The sequence below is a fragment of the Bombus flavifrons genome, chromosome 10 (genome assembly GCF_040668555.2).
Source record: "Bombus flavifrons isolate JBK064 chromosome 10, iyBomFlav1_principal, whole genome shotgun sequence".
In the NCBI taxonomy this organism is placed as follows: domain Eukaryota; kingdom Metazoa; phylum Arthropoda; class Insecta; order Hymenoptera; family Apidae; genus Bombus; species Bombus flavifrons.
The window spans coordinates 2,524,522-2,545,253 of NC_138451.1; the positions used below are offsets into that span (position 1 = coordinate 2,524,522).

At 38.1% G+C, this 20,732-nt stretch overlaps 1 protein-coding gene across 3 annotated transcripts in view; it reads right to left on the minus strand.

The window, feature by feature from the left end:
- Oamb (Octopamine receptor in mushroom bodies) overlaps window positions 1-7,757 on the minus strand; it is a 120,324-nt gene extending 112,567 nt beyond the window's left edge. The window contains exon 1 of one of the 3 annotated variants that reach the window (XM_069121221.1): window positions 7,527-7,757. In XM_069121221.1, the coding sequence (XP_068977322.1) occupies window positions 7,527-7,613 (87 nt within the window). In that variant the 5' untranslated portion in view covers window positions 7,614-7,757. Of the gene's footprint in view, window positions 1-1,143; window positions 1,319-7,526 lie in introns of those variants that run through there. The other 2 variants (XM_069121222.1, XM_069121225.1) reach the window with 2 other exon arrangements.
- Between the last annotated feature and the right edge of the window lie 12,975 nt (window positions 7,758-20,732).

Genomic DNA, 20,732 nt, shown 5'->3' on the forward strand with positions numbered 1-20,732 from the left:
CACACACTGTCACGGTTATTATTAATGGGACCACGTTTGCGTTTCTTAATACTTGGTTACGAAAAGATAAGATACGTCCCGTACTTTATCGGAAAACGAAACGTAAATACATTTCACAAAGAAAATACAATTAACTTGTTCGCAGTAATTGGATAAACGACGCGATCAACGTTTATCTCGAACGATTTCCATGGACGGAAACGTCACTGTGTAGCGGATTCCCGTCATCCGGTATGATAAATTCGATAGACCGAATCTATCGAACGTTCGACAGATCCAGTTTCAACGATGGAAAATCGCGACGGTACGATGCGACAACAACGAAAACGAAAATAAAAACACTCGCTCCATTTACTCGGACGTTCGTTTCCATCTAAATGTAAACCGCAACATTCGTCGACATCCCGTTTTTATTTTCACCCTGTCGACAATTCCACGATACAATATATATATATATATAGTCAGTGAATGTGTATATATATATATATATATATATATATATATATATATATATATACATACATACATATATACACATCACACACACACACACATTCGCATGCACGCACGCACACGTACATACGTCGTTTATCGTTTCAACATCGATGTTTTTCCCATTAATTAAGATGCGTAGGTACGCAATAGGTACGAAAAAAGTGACGAAAAAAATGACGAAAAAAATGACGAAAAAAAAATGTTTTCACCATGTAAAATTCTTTCCAAATTTAGTAGCAACTTAAGCTTTGGTTAAAACTTTTCAGTGACCTGGGAATGTTGCATTTAATAGATCCTATTTTCTATCGAAGAAGATATGCATTGACGTTCTTTTAAAATTTATTATTTTATATACCGATAAACAATTGCACTTGAAACAACTTGCTAGTAATTCACAGAAATTCACTCTTTAAACCCTCGAAGAATCGTTTCCAACGTTGCGCTTGATACATACTTTATACAACATTCTAATAGACACTGTTTTCTATTTTAAGCACTTTAAATTCTTTGATAATTGCTAATATTCGTAATAGGTTCTCTTTAGATTCTCCTTAATCAAAGAATATTCAAATATCGAGCGATAGACGCGATTCTTTGTACCGAAAGGAACACGGGAAAGAAGAAAAAGAGACGCAAACTTGTTTTCACCTTTGGGATTTCATCGACCGTTAAATCAATAATCATCGGTTCGCAATAGAAGAGGAAATAGTCGAGCGATGACCGATCGATTCGCGACAAGATCCTCAAGGTTCTTGGAATCGTGTATGCGGTCCCGATGAAGCGGAAGTGTGACGAGCCTCGACATATCCGCTCGCAACGACGGCCGGCGTCGGACTGCCATCGGCCGCCACTGTTAAGGGGTTTTATCGACGGCGGGACAGATCGGCCGCCGCGGATAAACACGACCCGGGATAACGAGCGAAACGTATCCTTTTCCATCATTTACGTAACGTACGTTTAAGTACACGCGTATACGTGTATGGACTTTGGACGGCGCGAAGAAAATTTGTCTCTTTGATATTCAACCATCCCTTCTAGATCAAGGTTAAAGTTCCAAGAACAGTTTGAAAAGGAAAGAAAAAAGAAAAAAGAGGGGAAAAAGGGGGAAAAGGATAGAAAACGTTGAAACACCGTATATTTTGGATATTTTAGTCGAGGTAAAGAATACCTGTGTTTCTCGCGTCCGAAGATTTTGAAAGAACGTTGCCTCAAACTTTTATCGGAATTATTAATCGATACGATAAGTTCGCGCTTAGTTTTATCTTTTTTGATTTTACCGTTTTTAATCCGATGCTATTTGTAGTTCCGTTCCCTACGTATAATTTCCCTTCGTTTCTCTTTTATATTCTCCAAAGATATTTTTCAGCCTCGTAAATGCCGCTAATAACTTAGTCAAGTACATATATTTCGCGCAGCATTTCGTCAAACGTTGGCACAAATCTCCGTCTAGTACGGGGTGTTCACTCGTTCGCTGACAAAGAATACTATCAATGGTGGGTGGCCCACCATTGGGTCAGCAAGGCTGACCTTGCCTCGTCACAATACGAGCAATCGTGTTTCGTCGAACGAGCAAGAAGCTTTAGAAAGTAACACGTTCCGAAAGAGCCATCGACTATCACTATCGGCCGATATGCTTCGCCGACGAAATGGCAAATGTCGCGCTAAAATAACCTTCTTCCACGGGGCAGGATTGCAGGTTGATGGAGGGTCTAAATTTACGCGCAAATGTATCGCTATGGTGTAAGAAAAAGAAAAAAGAAAGTGTTCCGAACACTCGCAACATTTTCAAAATCGTAATTGAACGCGTAGCAATTTGGAAAGATCGCAGGTCGACTAAATTCCATTCTAGAAAATTGATTACTTACGCCCTAGGCGTATACGTGCACTTGCCTTGGTCAGAATATTACGATGGAGAAGGCAGCTCTATAAAAAAAGAAAAAAGGGACGAAGCGATATGAACGTACCGTCTGCCAACTGTGAGGCGCAACCTAGCACTCCTAAGACCTAAGACCAAGATTAAAACTAGGAGGTAAAAACGACGAACGAATAATTAAAGAAACCGGTAGATCGTATCGACAAGCTGGTCACTCGCAAGCGGGATTAACTATAATTGCCTTTATCGTCTGTATAGCGATATCATGTTAATCGAATACGTGATTATATGGAGAGTAACAGCGAGACTAAGGTAACCTCTACTCGCTTAAGGGACCCTTCCGGCAACCCGGCTCGCGAGTCTGTTCATGAAACACGCGAGAGGCCGAACAGATACCGGCTAAACGATCTCTTAGAATAAGTCGCTGACCCTTTGCAATCCCTTTTACACGCTTGGCTGCCATTCTCTCGTCCGCAAATATTTATAAGCGACGCTTTGTCTCGAGTGTTCCGAAATTAAAATGCTCCCTGTGCGTCGCGTTTGAAAATACATTTCTATTATACTTTTCTATTATATTGACTATATTATATTCTGGCTGTTTGTGAGGTTGGTTCGGGTTTCGTTTTATCTGGTCGCTGGTAAGAAGGAAATAACATTTCCGAATAATCGAAATGGCGAATCACGCGAGTCACAGAAGTGACATTTTTTGGCATCTACGTCATTCGCTAACGCGAAGATTTTAATTAATAAAAGAAAAAAAATAATCGAGCGGTCTCGTTGACGAATAATTCGATCCGTACTGGTGGTACTAACGAGCCTTGCGACTTATTCGAAAACTCTCTCTGTGGCCGATCTCCACGGAGATTGGCGGCTGGACACCGCGGCGTGGCGTGGTGTGTCGTATCGCCTCGCGACTTCTCTCGGCTCCTGATTATTTATCGATTCGAGGAACACGGGATGAGAGAAGTGGACCGAGGCGACTGCTGAGACTTAAATAGCCGTGGTACACCACCTTGGAATGCGGTACGGACGACACCGGGCCAAGCTCTGCCAATATTCGGGTTATTCACCTGTCGTGGCTATCTGGATCGTTCTTTCTGATGTAAAACTTGGCAGATGGATTGGCAGGTGAATTTTTATTTCAATAGGACGCAATGGAAATGCCGTTACCGCGTCTTGATCCTCCCATCGGCGAGAAACTGTCAAAATTACGTTCGCAAGTATCTTAACGTTTCTTACGAGTCAGCTTGACAATCGAAGATCGATTCAGTGACTACGAAATACGTATTAGTCGTTACGCGCCAATTTGACATTTTGTAATTTCGTGTTTTTCGATGTCGTGCCTTTTAACCATCCACCTTGATCGTTTTCCCCTCCGAAGTTTTCCTTTGTCGACTCTAGAGGACAAGCTTTAAAACAACGAATAACAAATCTTGGACCGTGTTTAATCAAAGAGAATTTAAAGTAAAAAATATTATAACGCTCGAGTATGATGCAGGGGAAGTTGGGATCGAATTCCAAGCAAGTCCGTCCAGCCGTGTTCTCATCACGATCGCGCATAATCCGCGAAATTCTCTCTGATTACCGAAATCATCTTCCGTCGATTCGTAATCTTTCGAGAGTACGCGGTCGGACTGGTTCGATCGTCGTCTGAAACAATGGCTGTGCCGAAGAAAAAATTTCGAACCGATGAAACAGCTATCGATTCTCTCGTATTCCAGCCTGAGAGAAAAGAGAGACTCTATTTAGGAATCCGGACCATCATCGAGCTTCGTTTCGTCGATCGCTGAGACTTTCGATAAAATTGTTCAATAAAGAGAGAGAAAGAGAAAAGTAAAATCAATTAATCGTAGATATTTTGCTGTGAAACGCTTATCGTTGGCGTGACTGCGACCACCTGCAAATAACTTTATCCGCTGACGAATCAAAATCCAAATGAAAAAATTTTGCCGAGTTGTGTTATAAAAAAAGCATAGAACAATCGTACAACTATAATTTCATTCGTGGTTGCGTGTGAAATCTTTTTTTATACGATATTTTCAGCTTCGTTTTCGAAATTATACAACAAAAGCTACGAGGAAAAAAATTTCTTTTCTATTCGAGGCTCTAATTTTAATAGGCCAAAGTTAAAAAATCGTAGTCTGGAATATTTCGGAACGATGAAATATTTCATTTATCTATATCTAACTTCTAGATACGTATTTCCTATTTCCTCGTTATTCGGTGGTAGGTGAATTTTTTGGGAAAAATGTCAATTTATCGGAATGAGGTTCGCTATCGCTTCCGTGCAGTGAATTTCACAGGGAATACCAGCAACTATTTATAATAGCGTTTCTGCCGAGCTTGACTGCATGTCAGCAGCTAATTACGTTCAATTACCAGGTACCGGTTAATTAAAACTCCTAATTAATAAGTCCCGTAAGCATCGTTACGACATGGCTCGGATTTTCATATTCCAAGCCGTCTGCCATGAGATTCTTCTCTCCAATCGATCGAATCCCATCTTTGCGATAATGTAACTGTAAAAACTGCGAGAATCGTCCGATTCCTGTAAAAGTTGAAATAATCTTTTTATCCGAAAAAAGCTGCAGATGTCTACGCGGTAACGACACAATATACAGAGTGGTTGGTAACTGGTGGTACAAGCGGAAAGGGGGTGATTCTACGCGAAAAAAGAAGTCGAAAATATAGAATACAAATTTTTCGTTTGAGGCTTTGTTTTCGAGAAAATCGACTTTGAATTTTCGCTCGGTACGCGTACGGTACGTTATAACGGACCTCACTGTAGATCGTTGTCTCGATGGAAAAATTTAAAAAAAAAAAAAAGAAGAAAATAAAAAAAAAATTTTTATTCTATATTTTCGACTTCTTTTTTCGCGTAGAAGCACCCCCTTTCCGCTTGTACCACCAGTTACCAACCACCCTGTATAATCTATATAATCTACGATCTATAATCATCCTGCGTCATAATGGAATAAATACACTTTGAAAATCCAAGTACAATGGTTCGATTCGGGAATCGAAGGAATCCTGATAACAGAGAGACGTAAAAGGATCTTTCGGTTTTGGCGACTACAATTTCGAAGTACGAAAAAAGCAACGGAAGAAGCAACCGAATCACTCCGGAAGGTAAACCGCAGTGACTGTGTGCATGCTTGAAACGGTGCTTTGTTCGTCGTTGCCGACGTTTGGAAATGCTTGGAAACGCTTGGAAACGCTTGAAAACGCAACAACGGTTCCAGACGTTTAATAACTAAACGTGTCTCTCTTTCTGAGAGGAACGAACTATGCTCCTTCGCTTCCACCGATGAAACAACCAACGCATCTCGCCCCTCGTTTCCTTTCCTCTCTCTGATAGACTTATACAGCCAGAAATTGTTATTTCTCTTTGCCGCCACTGCTACCGCTTAACCTACCGAACGTTTTACGAAAAGGCTCTCTTTGAACTTGTCGTTGGGCGGGGGTCTCGATGTACTTTAAACGCGAGAACGTCTCTTTCCGATCTTTATTTCGTTCCATCCAATTCTCGGCGAGATCTCAAAGTGTTTGTATAATTTTGTTCTGAATCAATTTAGGAACGATATTAACGCATCCGAAATTTTTCTGTCGGAAATAAAAAGTGGTGTTTTTGAAAGAAATTTGGTCGCTGATCACGATTCGAAGAAATAGGAAATTCAGGGGAAAGGAGATACAACAGATCAATTTTAATGTTTTTCGAAATTGATCGTAATTTGTAATTTGAAAACTTTCAGCCTTTTCGTTAATGACTGAAATGGAAAAACAACGGATCGTAAGAGAAATGTTGGAAAAAGTTCAGGAACAGTTGAACAAAATGAAATTCATCTTGTTAAGCATTTCTAATTAATCGCAATTCCCAACGATCGAGTAATAAACGTTTGGTTAGAAATTTGAAAATTCCGAATATTTCTTTCATCGGGACGCAACAGCCGAAACGAAAATTCTGTTTGTCATAATTTACGTTTTATAAAAGTAGATTTTTTTAATAATCGTCGAATAAGAAATTAAAGTAGAAATGTCACGAGCAAATTTTTCTTACGCAAGAATAAAACATTTTTATCTGTTATACCTATCTGCAATGCCTACTTATAATACAATATAATATAACATAATATAATGTAATATTATAACATATATCGTTATCATCGCGGTAGAACGGTGTTGGGAATTGGAATGTAACTTTGTTGCCAATGTTCGAGCCCCGCGATCGCACGTCAGGTTAATTTTACACGGAGATGCGTCTGAAAGGTTGCTCGAAACTTTGGCAATGAGTTTCAGCAAGAAAGTTATCGTAGCCGTTGAAACGTGATAAGAAACGAGCATCCCGGATCGAAAGCTGAGCCACTCGAGGAAAGAAGCCTCGTTCGGTTATGGTTACACAGGGTATCGCTCATCCACGCGTGCGTTAAACCTCGTCAAGGGGTGACTCGAACGTTAGCTTCCAACTCGTTTCACCGATTCTAAATATAACAACGAACGAAAAATTCCAAATATAATATTTATGGAAGTTTTTCGTTTACCGCACCGATGATTATCATCCCAATTGCTCCGAAGTGAAGTAAAATTTTCAAAACGCAGAATTATAAGATTTCTGAATTACGTGAAGTCGAATTTTCATAAAAATATTTCAGAAAAGATTTGACGCGTACGTGTGTGTAATATCAGATGTCAATTATCATCGCCTCACGGTTAATCATAATACAGAAGATTAATTATACATGTATCTCAAATTATTCATCGCGTAACATTTATCTGAAATTTTCAATCGATAATAAGATGATAGCCATACGGTGACACTTACTACGTTATGTTACTTTAGCCTGCAAAAGCTCGATTAACGTTTGTTTCGTCGAGAGCGAAACGTTGTGTCAGTTTCGTGGAAAGCGACGGAAATATCGGTTTCGCAAATAGGGGAAATTCGATGAAAATGAGGCTACGGCGGAGAAGCGGAAGGTTCGTTACGTTTGAAAGTTGGTATTCGGTAACGCGGCAGTGGACGCGTTAACTCAGACGTGCGTTTCTCTTACAATTTTCAAACAAATTTTACAAGCAAAGAATATAAATAGAAAATAAAAAAAAATAAAGCGAAATAGTATATCCTTTATAGAAATTCGTCTAACGTAAACTAGAAGGAACTCACCACTCGGCAGACGGCGCGCCATCGCGTCGACGCGATGCGACGGAACGTCTTGGGGACAGCTTCCAGTACTCGTTTACGGTGAACCATGATAGAATTATCCGCTTGGTTGGCCACCGCTTTTCTACTCCTCGCTTTCTACCATGGCGAAGGTAATTTTCTTTACAAGTATCCAAAGTGTTGGAGAGGGAGGGAAGGTCCGCCCTTGCTCTTTGAAGCGCCAAGATGAAAGAACTGAAATACATACATAGTTGCTTGCTTATAAGCTTGTTTATTATCTAGCAATTTATGCGGAAAATTAGTATATCGAATAGAAAATTTAGCGTCTTGACAAGACTACGTTATTACGAGTTCATCGGAACGATTAATTTGTGGACTTTTGCGTGCAATAGAATTTCTACAAAATTAAAAGACCACTTAAAATTATCGAATAATTATAATTATCAGAAGGACGATAGAACACAGGCTTTTAAAAGTCGAAAACTTTTCGCGTTCCCTCTTCTATATTGCCTGATTACCTTGGAACAGAATATTACTTTATAAAATGCTGCGTTTCGTCCCTTTTTCGTCCCTTTTTCGTCCCTTTTTCGTTCCTTTTTCGTCCCTTTTTCGTTCCTTTTTCGTCCCTTTTTCGTCCCTTTTTCGTCCCTTTTTCGTCCCTTTTTCGTCCCTTTTTCGTCCCGCCTTTGCTAGGTGGCAATAAATTATACTTAGTTTCTACACTGCTATAATTTCCCGAGTATAGACAGTAGTAAGCTATAGTTTCCCGATAAAGTAATATCTGGATCACACGAAACGGAAACGAAGCGCGTTTTCTTCGACCAGATGTTTGGTGGAGTCGAACAGAGAATGGGCCGTCAGACAGCCGAATTTTAAGTATTTAACGAGTTACGTTAGCGGCGGATACGGTAAAACGAGGGGCAAGACAGTTTTCAGGAATTAGCGACTGGCAGGCGTGCCAAACGTTGGAATTAGGAGTAGCCGGGGTTCGCGATTCGTTGGAAAGTTCCGCGCAAGTTCCGGCTTTCGAAGGAATTAGTAATATCTCGACGATTCCAGAGATTAGGTAAATAGCTTAGGATTATCCAGGGATAAGATAGAATCTCTCTTTTCTCTGCGATCTGTGTTTCAAAGCAGAGATAATAACGTCTATATCTTTGCAAAGAGAAATTAATGGTTTCGCCCATAAACGACAAAAGTAAGAAAAAGGAATGCCAGAGAATTACAATTCAGTCGCTTCACTTGCTTCTGCTTGCGTGTTATTAACAAGATGCTGATTTGGCAGAAAAGTTTACCACACTCTGTATCTTTTTCAATTAATATCCCCGATGTCCTCGTCCCTCTGAAAAACTTTCCCGAGTAGATAGCAAACCTACGAAAAGGAGCGTAACTAAAGTCGCAACGTAAATGTGCATTGAGAAGAAGAAAAACGATACGATACACGAGCAGTACGAAAGAAAGACGCGAACGCAAAATAAAAAGCAGCGTCTGGAGGTCGATAAAAAATTGAAACAGATACGGAAAAATTTGTTATTATTATTACTATTATTATTATTATTTGCCGAATACGTGGTAGGCGATATTAAAGCTGCGCGAGCACGCCAATGTGAGAAGAGTTTTCGCGCGGTAATTATGCGAATCCGTTTGTCCGATCCTGAGAACCGAGCAGATGCTCACCGACGGTGATTTCGTATTAAAATAATTCGTCTCGCTGTCGGCGCCGGCTGCTCGCTAAACCTTCGGTAATTCGTCTGTCGATATCGATATTTTTTGGCAGCGATCGCGTCCGCAAAAGTTTTAGGTAGCTAGTAACAACAGCTAAATTTAAAGACACGGACGACGAGCGATACATTTATATTATCAACGACGATGATTCAATCTGTTACTCAGAAACCTCTAATAATACAACAATTAAAGGTTTTGAAAGTTGACAATTAATAGCGTAAAAGCGTAGTGTATATGTATATGCGTAAATCCTGGTATAAAATATCGTAGCTTCGATTCGATGAGATCGCCAGTCAAATTGAACAAACAGATGGAATTAAAATTTTGCCGCGTCATAGATCGATAACACGACTAAACAGATTTCGTATCCGCATAATTAAATCGTATACATTATTCCCGGTTATTTTCTGGAATTATCTACTGGAATTGTTCTCAAAGCGAATACTTTTACAGATGGTTAATCAAGACAGGAAATACCTATCTATATCCTGGGCTTGCTTCCGTAATAGAATTTCTTCAATTACGCGTTTTAACTGTACTACAAGATTCGTAAAAAAAAAAAAAGAAAAGAATGGAATTGAGAATTTGCTAGAAGATCGTTTGATATTTTGTAAAAAGGCGATATAAAACCGATTGTAAATACGAGGATCGCGTCGCTTGTCTGGAATTTCCTTTTTCACCCGTGTCCGATCTATCTCGTTATTCTCGGCTGATTTTCATCCTCGATATTATTCCAGAAACAATGAAAATATTTGCTCGTCTCGTTCTGTCGGCGCGTGTCGATCGAACAATCGTGATTAAAAAGACCGATCATAACCTCCGTGTGAAACAAAAACGAACACGATCCGAGACGCGATGACAAAATTTTATTCGCTTATTACATGCTACCGTGTTATTATATCGCTCGATACGCGTACAGAGTGCGTTATTCGAGTCTTGCGCGATATTTTATTTCGTAAAGCGAAGATTCTTCGTTTTACCAATTCCGCCGAGGCAAAGGAATTATCGTGCGCAAAATATTGACCTGCCCGATTAATTACTTGGTGTAACTAAAATCATAATCGTCGTTATTGTATAACCAACCGGAATTTGGTAGAAATTTGATATTTTGCATTAGAATCAATTTCATGCATCGCGAATGAAGATGGAATGGATGAAAGTGGAGGAAGAGGATAGCAGGATTATAGGATGACGCGGTATGGTATAATATAGTGTCCACAATAGGGTAGGATTTATCTGGAGAATTTGTTTCGTGGATATATATAGGATTTCTTTGTGCGCTGCGTCCGATTAATTCGGTAATCTTGTACTCGTTCATCGTCCTATTTCTCAATGTCCAGTCTGCGTCAACGACAAAGGTGACTAGTTGAATGGACGTAACGTTATCGTGTACACAGCGCGACAGATACCGTTATCTAGGAAAATCTTTCGGCCTGTTGGAAGTCCATTTTCATACACGTATGAATAAAGAAATGGGATATTTATAGACATATTTATTCGTTAGCGTGTAAAGCGGTAATAAAATAGGTGTCAGTCGTTTCACAGCGAAATTTTTTCTAACATTCTACTCGAATAAATTAATATTTATTTTATCCTACACCGAAAGTAAGTTTAATGGAATTTTAAATTAATAGCCTGTCGTTGGCCGAGCTTGGATAGAAGTTGAATAAATTTCCTAATAGGGTGGATGAAATTTTCTATTCCTGTCGCAACAATCGGACCAAGTATACGCGATAACAGGAATAATTTCTAAATACCTGCCGCTTTAAACTTACCCAGTAATATCGTATGGAAATTCGCTGGAAATTCGACGACTACGAAATTAAACGTAAAGTGTTTTGGCGATAAGCTGACATTCCGTAACGATGAAAATAAAAAGAAAAATACGGCCAATTAATAAACGCGATGTTGTATCGATAACGTTGGCTTTATAAATTTCGGCTTAATTAAGGAAAATTAGGTAATTCGATCGATATATCATTGAATCGACTAATAAAGAACAAAAACGTTGATTTGTAAAAGAAACATTTCAACCAATCTTGCTGCATCCTCGAATCAATTTCCGATGCAATTGCATGCGATTGCATGCGATTGCAGCCTTGGAAAATCGACCACCGCTACTCGAGCAACTTATTTGGTTCGCTCGGAAAGACTCGATGTTTACCCCAATTACTAACGGTGCGGTGCGTGGTGGCAGGGTGCAGAGATTCGCAAATTCTAATTACGAGAATTTCGCGAGTTAGCTGGCACCGCTGCAAATCATCCGGGAGTTTACGAGGCGTTCGATAACTAGAAACTGTGGCTGCTTGTTTGCTAGGTAAACGATTGCATCCCGGATACCTTCTGTTCGAGTTGGCTTGCCGAGGAATCTTCGACTTTGTAACATCTACCACGACCAAGCTGCTTTCACCGCCTACTCCATCGACAATTTACTCGCCAGAGACACTCGTACTAATATATTTATGTTATAACGCGATCAATATTTTATTAAAAAAACTGGAAACGCATTTAACGGAAACTAAAGACGCGCGCGCCACGGTATTGTTCCGTATTGCTAGAAAAAGACGAACATCGACGAGGCTAACTTTTCTTAAAGGAACCCTCCCGTGGCCGCGATACAGACAGACCAGTTACTGGCGGTAAAGTAATCCAAGAATAAAATGAATTGGAAAAAAAAAGAACATAGTCGATTCTATGCTCGACTTCGCGCGGCCACGCACGACGCGAAAAAACGATTTTCCGGATATCGCTCGTTCAGCGTCTCGCGGTTGCTTTTTCTTTAAGGTCGAGAAAATATTTGAGTTCCGCGCTGAACTCTCGGCTCTCGTTCGTTGGTAATTTTTCGTGTAATCCTTCGGATAACAGAGCCGTTGTATTCCAAATTTTTGTTCTTTACTTTTCGCCCTGTTTTTCCTCTCGTTTCAGTATATATCATAGTTGTCGAGTAAACCGTCGGGATAAGCAAACCGCCAAAGAAAATTGTCGAGTTGTGTTTGACACGGTTGATCGGTTGATTTCAACTATGAACGCGTAAGGAACCTCGATTTCTATAAAATTACAATTTCCTAAATATGTTATCAGATTTATGCAAAGAATTATTTTATCGACAGACACTGTTTTCAATCGCGATCGATAGTGCTATACCACGAGAAAATTAGTTAAGGCAATTTGTAAAGTAATAACTAAGCTCGCTTTTCTTTCCAATTCTCGGTTTCTACAGAAGCTTCCATAGAACTCGTAATTATACCGAATTTTCTAAACTTGGTAATTTTCTAGCATAGATTGACACAACGATCCGACGTACCATATTTGCCGTTTCTCTCGCAAAAGGTATTTATTTGAATCCGACACAAAACATCGGGAACGAAACTTTAAATTAGCCAGTTGGTTAGAAATCGATTTTCCCCGTAACACGGAGTTTCAAAATCCACATAATCCACAGAATCCTATTTTATATCCGGTACTGGTCGATATTCATGACGGAAGGTCTGTCGAGAAACGGACGCCGGTTTTTTTTAATTCGATTCTGTTTGATCTGGATGGCGTGTAGCGGTTTTGATTCTCGTGTCTGAAAAGACGCGCGTGCCACGTCCATTTGTGGAATGAAAACTGTCGCAAGATGAAAGGAAGAAGATAGGACAACCAGTATAAGCTATCTCGGCGAGCAACTGCATCCCTTTTTCGCTCACCGTTCTGTCGCGGATGGCTTAATATCCTGTTCCTCCAACTACCGTACCACATACGCGTTTCAAGTCGACATTTTATTAAAACCCTTTGTTCTCGCTCGTTTCGATGCCCTGGTTAACATCGAATCGTCTCTGCTACTTGTTTTTGCAAAAGAGAGGAGCATAGAGGTGGAAAAGAGGAATTCGCGATACCATGCTAAACTTCTCGATTTAGCTAGCTTTTTCTACGAATCTTACGAGACCAAACAGAGATACGACCACGCTAAAGTATGGAAGAATCATCATATCATATACGCATGTACGTATACGCATATAATCATATACGCATAGATAGGATAATACAGCGATGAATAAATTAACGAATTTTAATGAAGAAACTTTATGTATATCAACTTTATTTAAACAATATCTGTCTCGTTTAATATAATACAATACATTTTATTCCACTCCTACATTCACACTCGTACATGTTAATAATCTACAATACAATTTCTCTTTCGCTTTCCCTTTCGCCTATCTTCGTTGAAATTTTCAGCGCAAAAATACGAGCGTGATACATGCCTTTTCTTTTTCTCGTAGAGTTCCATTGAAAAAAATGACATTTGCCACTGTTTGAAAAAGTATCGTCATCGAACCACATTGGCAATTCTCCTGTCGATCTCCGTAAAAGAAACGTTTTGATCTTTCCTTCCAAGGTTTTGGAAAATTTGACATACGTATAACGTGTTAGATCACGCGTTTTTACGTACATTCGTATATTTCTGAAAGATAAGCGAAGAAACGGAATTAAGCTGGTATTTGTTTCTTTCGTCTCTTAATCCGTTGGCTCCGTAATAGTAACGTTCTTTCGTCTAGAAGTTTAGTTGCGTACGATAAAGTTGCAAAAACGAAACAAAACGTAACTGCGCCGTTACAGTTTCGCCATGTGTGATATCTCGTTGATGTATGTCTCGAAAAGTAAAGGTGAAAAATCATTTCGTATTCGTGTTTATGATATTTGAAATGAGAGGCTCGATGAGTTTAAGCGATAAGCGGTAAAAGTATGTACACGTATGAATTTATTACTAGCCGTTTCTTACACAGGCGTGCACATTTTGAACTGTTGAACCGTGCCCATTAAGACAGAAGCTTGATCGTGATCCTTTTTCAATCGAGATGAAAATAGGTTTTTTGTGATATTCTTATTATTCAAGCGATTACGAGGCAAACATAACGCACTAAAATAGCAATATGTTTCGTAAAAAATGAACGACCTTTAATTAATTTAATTAAGAAGTGGCACCTTTATCGTTTGGTTAGCTAATAATTTGTTACAGCGAATCGAGAGTAAAAGGTTTAAAATGTTAAATATCATAGAGAGTACTGTATATCGTTTTTACACTTTTAAATTTCCCATAGATAGGTATGTATATAAAGATAGATGTACAGTGTAGACGGTGTATACGTCATTGTTCTTTAGATCCAACGACCGACCGATTTTCAATTTTCTTTGACTATTGCATTTCCCTTGACGTTGCAAAGGGCATGTGACGCGATTAGAATGATAGAATAATTAGTTGAACAATGAAAAAGAGGGCAAGAACGCGACGACGCACGAATTAGAACGCAAATTTCGATCGAGTCGTTTATCAAGAGATTATTCTTTTATTCGACATATTTTTTTCAGCAAACAAAACGAGTATACAAATTCGTCGAATAACGTGAAATCTGCCGTCGATTCTCCCATAACCGATAAACGATCGATACGATACGAAGCTTCGTTTTCGTTCTTTACATTTTTCACGAAGAGGAATTGATCCCCTTTTTTTTTTTTTTTTGCATATGCGCACTAGTAAATTAGACGAAGAGGGAATAAAAAAGAAAGAGGGAATTGATCGTAGACTAAATATAGTACACGGAAGCCATTCTTGCCGTCTCGACTGAACGCCGCAAATAGATTTCGATTACTTCTATATGTATGTACATACGAATGACAAGACACGTACGTATAAGACAAGAACAATAGTAATCAAGCTCGTGTGATTTTAACAGACGGTTCTTGGAAGACTCCAAATGTCAAAGGAACGATTTCTACAGCCGAATAAAAGAAAACTAATTATTTGTTCTGAATTATTGATAAACTTTTCTTCTCTTTTCTTTTTTCTTTTTTTTTTGGAAGGGAAGATGAGAGAATCTTTGGTAAATAAAGATTTTTCTGAAAGATACATCGAATAAAAATTTGAAGCAAAATCGAATAATATAGAGAGTTCAAAGTTTGCAATTTGCTCTCTTTAACGTCACCGTAGAGAGAATATTCAATAACTTTTGGTAGATGACAATTTTGGGAAAAGAAAATATATAACTTGAAATATAAAGCGTGATAATATACAGCGAATAGAAATGGTGTAATTTTATTTCCTTAACTTTAACCGCTTAATCTCTTTGATACGAAGCTGTTGTTGACTTTGATCGAGGCTCGTATCGTTGCAGTCTTAGAGCGGACACGCACGGGTCAACTAAATTGATCGGACAGTTGGTTGCGCAATTGGTCGAGTCGACTGGTCGACCAAATTTTTCCTATTGCATGGAACGACTTAAATCTCGTTTACATTAGGCAACTTTGAAATTATTCAAAACTTGTATCCGCCGACTAAAAATAGCGCATTCTTCCATTTTTGGTTATACGGCTTGATCGTTTCAACCGTGGCTGCCTAACGTAGATGTGGTTTGACTAAAATTTCTCGCCAGTCGATCCGTGTGTAGCCGCACTTGAATTCTCGATCGATGAAAAAGTTAATCATTTATATTCCCTTTTTAGGATAGAATTTTAAAATAAGAGAAAGTATCTTACCTAGAACTTTGAGACAAAGTTTATCCGAATTTTGGAATAAAAATATACGTGTCTGGAAAACTGGAACTTTGAAATAAAATGTAACAATACGATTTAACAATACAGACGGAAATTCTTCGCGGTTGTTTCGCTTCGCCTTACCAATTTTCCACGAATTAAAATATATAAAAATGCTGGTATACGATAAATAAATTTATTACCATTTTATCTAACATAAAAAAACAGTATGTAAATACATATTTATATTTTACGACAGTTGTATGTATTTGAAAACGCTATAAAATAATTTCAAAATATTCGATATACGTATGTATGTATATTCTTCGAAACGTATGCAGAGAGAGAGGACGATAGTGTCGGACTAGTGACGGGTCATTTCCACTTACAACGCCAGTAAGACCCTGAACTCTGACAATTGGAGTGCTTCCTCTCTTCCTAACAGATGACGTTAATGAGAACTATGACAACAAGGCAATGATAACATCCTGCACACAATCTGTATCGCCGACTCAATTATCATACGCGCAACATACACGTACATATACAGGAACGCCGAGCACACGTGTTTTAAGAGTAACGATTCTCTTATCCTCTATGTGTTGTCGTAGGTGTGTTCGTTTCTCCGTTCGTTAATTTATGTATGTGTGTACGATGATTTAAACGGTGCTGTACACGCGAAAAATTCGAGAAATAAAATACCCTGCAAAAGTCCTACGCTATCTATTTTAATTTACATATCGAAGAATAACAAGACAGAGAAATGTACATTTTTGAGATATTTGTTATGCGAACAACTATTGCCGCAGAAAATTATTATCTGCTTGACTATTTAACAATGACAACATTTTTTCTTCTTTTACAATTTAATCGAAAAGTCATGGATTTCTGACAGTTTCTAATAAAACATCGCTGAAACATTTTCGTTTAACGGATGGTCTCTAGATTTCTGGACTTTTGCACAGTATTACGTATATACTTTTATTTTAACGTATACTCGCTACCGCATTCTCTCTTTCTCCCTCTTACAATTAATAATGTTTCACCGTTTTTTCTTTCGTTTATTTCTTTCTTTCTTTTATTTCATTTTATTTCGTTTAATTTTTTTTTTGTCGTTTTATCAAACAGTACCCTTACGCTTACGATTGAATAAAAATAAATATTTTCAATTGTGTCCTAGAAAAATTGTTGTTGCAAGCTATACTCGTTATTGTAATATACCTACCTACCTATCTACCTACCTACCTACCTATCGTACTTACACGTTAAGTTAAGTATTCTTAAACGTTAAACGCCAAACTCGGTTCGAGGCTGGACCGCGAGCTTACGAATAAAAATTCTTGTATCAATCTCGTCGATCATCTTCGAAAGAGAATAAAAAGGGGAGGAAGAAAACATGGAATATGGTAAATGAATATGAATTATTTGTTCCTTATCCTGTTCCTGTAACGGACGAACAATCGTGTCTATAATATATCGATGTCGCGTCGTCTTTTCAATTTTCAAGGGTCTAAATGCGCGTATTTACATATAGCTAGGTTCTCTCGACAATGTAAAAATTCTAGAGATGTTGGAAAGAAATCCCAGAGATATCTTTAAGTTGCTAGAGGACGTTTCAAGGATAATAAAAGCTTTAGCATCGGGTTAAAGATCCTACAAGTTTTAGAAATCCTAGAGATCCTTAATTAACAACGATTATTAGAAAAAGAAAAGTCCTAGAAATCATATGATAGAAATCTCACGAGTTATACAGGTAGTCGAAATCCTTGACGTTCTGTTTAGAACGGAAGCATATTTATCCTAGAAGCATCTTACCAATCTCAGTGATATTCTAGTCAAGAAATTCTAACGATTCTGAAGATTACAAAGATCCAAAGAGACTTTGAAAGATCTCAAAGTTTAGCTCTCCAATCCAAGATCCAAGTATCTTGGATGCCTTAAACGTTCTAGAAACCTCGGCTCGAAAGTCCCGAAGAGCTACTACGAATCCTAGACCGTGCACAGATCCGCCATAACCTAGGCCCTAGATACAGATCTTGTCTCTTGAAAATTTTGCAATCCCTTTAAAATCCTACGACGGACATCAATATAATTCTATTACGTCATTTTTCCCCACTCCATTTCTCCATCCGATATTCCTTTAAAAACGTTGAACACTAAACCGCGCGTTACCTTCGTCCAAGGATCAATACGAGACACATTGCACGATGACGTTGGACGATGACGATGTCTCTGTGTTTTCTACTTTCGAGAGAACTCGAAGGCGTTTGGGAAACATCGTATTTATCCTGCGTACGTCCAACGCTATAATCGCCTGTCCTTACGGACTAACGATCTAAGAGATTTGGTCTAGTTTATTACATACGCTATGACTGAATTATATGAACGCATTAACCGAACAACGTTCTTCGGAATCGTCGCTATTCCGTTCTTTCTCTTTCTTTCCCATGGTCTCTGTCTCTTTAGTATACTACGATTAACCCTTGGCTTCTCCTATTGAGTGCAAACTTCTTTGCATGATACGTAATCGATCAACCGATAATATCGATGAACTGACAAGTCACTTAAAAACCAAACCGAGCAACACCGTTTCAGAAAATCTTTTAATTTTTTCACGTCTTATTTCATGCATTCGTATGTCATTCGTTTATGTCTGATTTTCTTTTCTATAAAAACTAAACGTTTAATGTCAATTGCTAAAGAAGAAATATATCTTCGTTTTACAGTAGTAATAAAGGGTTAAGTCTCTAGATGAATTAAAGAAGAGTAGATCACGTGTATGAACAACAACGGTGTGCGATTTTGTCCTAGTTTAGGGTCTACGTAGTTAGCCCTCTTGCTGCTTCAAGTATCAAGAATGTCATCTGTGACTTTCGAAGCTATAGCGTGTTTGAAGTCAGTCGCACCACCCGAGACCATTTGTAGATCTTCTCTCGCTATCGTTATATTGTCTTTGACTCTCAACTGGTACAGTAGAAGCCACGATACAGCAAAATCCGTAATAGTCCGTAATTTCTCCATTATTTTTCAAAGATATTGGCTTTAGAAGAAAAAAGATATTGTTTTCAATTTCGATTTTCAATACATGGACAAAGTTTCGAGACAAAGATTTGCCTGGTAACCACGCACCGAAGAAAAATTCCTAGCAACAACAGGTTCCAACGATTAAACGGGTGAATGAATGGTAGGCATTTCGCGTTCGAAGACGGATAGATCGTAGAAGTTAAGTAAGGAATAGACAAAGGTTGGCAGTATCAAGACAGCTCGACAAATGCAACGAATAAAAAAGAAGAGAACGGGGGCGAAGAATATTCATCGATCAAAGCATCGTCCTCTAATGATTTTTCACGAATATTTCTCTCATCTTGTATATTTCTTGGCATTGTATTAAATACTTTCCCCTCGAGTGAACAGAAACTTAACTTTTAAATATAGAAAGAAAAGGGATTGGTAGAAGAGAAAACTATCGTCGAAAGTAATACAGATGGATCTACTCAAAAGTTGAGCAATTTATCCAATATATGTACTCCTATTTTCATTAAATATAATGTAACGTTATTTATACTCGTATTATGTACAACTAAATTCTCGCGCAGAACAAAGAAAGTTCGCCGCTTTTATTACTCTGTTAAAAAAGAAAAAAAAAGAAAAAAGAAAGAAAGAGAGAGAGAGAAAAGAAAGAGAACAAAAATAAAACAGTCGTATAAAAAATTAAATTATCTTTACGGTAATAAAATATACACTATTCTCTATACGAGTGCAACCAGAGCACGATCAAGAGATAAGAGTAAATAGTTCTTATCCTCTATTTCTGATAAGGTAATAGCGATTCTTGAGAACAGTAGGGGTAACTTTGTCACAATTTAAATCATCTACAACGTATTGGCTAGTGTCTGGTTGCACCCTCACAATAAGGGGCTTCGAGTATAGTAGAGAGAATGAAAGAAACTCGATGAGTATTACATGGTAAAACGTAATGCATTGCACTTGATCCTGTGCTATACAACGGTTAAAATAAAAAAAAAAAATAAAAAAAAAGGACGAAAAAACGCCTACATCACTCGTATTCTTTGTGAAAACTTCGAGGTTAAACCCCGTTTTCGGACACCAAAGATTCTTCACCGGTGTCTATACCTTTTAACGCGATTCAACTCAACAAATCATGATTAAAAGTACTAATTTTGAAGTTAGGAAATTTATTTTTAAGAATTACGTTGGATTCTTAACACAAGGATGCATTCGCGAAATAATAAATTATAGCGTCGAGGTAGAATTTAAATAAATCTCGGGAACTTGATAAATTCCACCGATGCGGGAAGAATAATGTAGAAGAAATCATTAGAAACAAAATATCTGGCGAATCTGGTATTAGCCGTAGAGATGTATAAAAGAAACAGAAAATATATTGATAAATATATAAATTTGAAATGTTTCTTAGATTCGCAACTGATACTTTTACGCTGTGTTCGTGATATACTGTCAAAAAATATAGAAATTGGTTAAAAATGTTTGGTGCTCTGAAAGGAAGTTCGACCAAAACTTAAAGATGCTAAATCGACACTCTTGGTGTACTCGAGTCTTATACCATGCACAAAATAATTACAGGATCCTCTGTTTAACCGTAGTAAATTTGAACATTGAAAGCTGATCTCGACTACGCAAATAAAAAGAAAATTAGATAAAAAGTTCTACAACGGATAATCCTATATTCGGTATTTTTCTCTCGTTTCTGGTACTTATTCCGTGCAACAAGCAGAAGATCCCGTAATTATTACGAACAGTGTGATAAAATAATTGCACGCTCATTAAAAATTCTATTATTGGAGCTGAGATTAAAATAGACGACGCGTATACGCAAATATTCTGTGTGTGTGCTATGCAAGTGCTGGAGCTGGAGGTTTAAGTTATAGGTTAGTTATAAGAAACTGTTTTGCACGGCAGAATGCACAAAATAATTTCTTTCTTTTTTAT